At 49.3% G+C, this 621-nt stretch overlaps 1 protein-coding gene across 1 annotated transcript; it reads left to right on the top strand.

Moving 5' to 3' along the window:
* Positions 1 to 23: 23 nt before the first annotated feature.
* Positions 24 to 618, top strand: LOC110034362 (probable 2-oxoglutarate-dependent dioxygenase At3g111800; the record flags this gene model as incomplete). Its single annotated transcript, XM_020738633.1, has 2 exons — positions 24 to 525; positions 597 to 618. Coding segments are annotated over exons 1-2 (501 nt in total), but the record flags the coding sequence as incomplete, so codon positions are not given.
* Between the last annotated feature and the right edge of the window lie 3 nt (positions 619 to 621).

Below are 621 nucleotides of genomic sequence, written 5' to 3' on the forward strand. Positions count from 1 at the left end.
ATCTCTTCAAATCAAAACTTCACAATCCATCACCGCCTATCGTGAAATGAATTCCCACTTGAAGTGGGCCGAACCAGTCGTGCGTGTCCAATCCCTCTCAGAAAGTGGCGCCACTCTTCTACCCCCACGATACATCAAACCCCCCGACCAACGCCCCACCGCTATCAATCATAATGATGACTTCAACATCCCAATAATCGACCTTAGCCCCACAAGCGACGCCAAAGCGATCGCCACAGCAGTCTCGGCTGCCTGCAAGGAGTGGGGCGTTTTCCAGGCGGTAAACCATGGAGTAAGCCCAGATCTCCTGCACCGCGCTCGGAAACTATGGCGTGCATTCTTCCACCTCCCTATGAAGTCCAAGGAAGCCTACGCTAACTCCCCGAAGACATACGAAGGATACGGTAGCCGAGTCGGGATAGAGAAAGATGCCATCCTCGATTGGGGGGACTACTTCTACCTCCACTACTTCCCTTTGTGTCTCAAAAACCATGATAAATGGCTTGCCCTGCCTTCTTCGTTGAGGTATTTATTAAAAACTGTTTATAATTGACAAGCTAATATACTAGATTATTATGTTGTGCGGTTTGTGTTAGGGAGATGGTGGATGAGTACGGGAAA

The sequence above is a fragment of the Phalaenopsis equestris genome, unplaced genomic scaffold (genome assembly GCF_001263595.1).
Source record: "Phalaenopsis equestris unplaced genomic scaffold, ASM126359v1 Scaffold185093, whole genome shotgun sequence".
In the NCBI taxonomy this organism is placed as follows: Eukaryota; Viridiplantae; Streptophyta; class Magnoliopsida; order Asparagales; family Orchidaceae; genus Phalaenopsis; species Phalaenopsis equestris.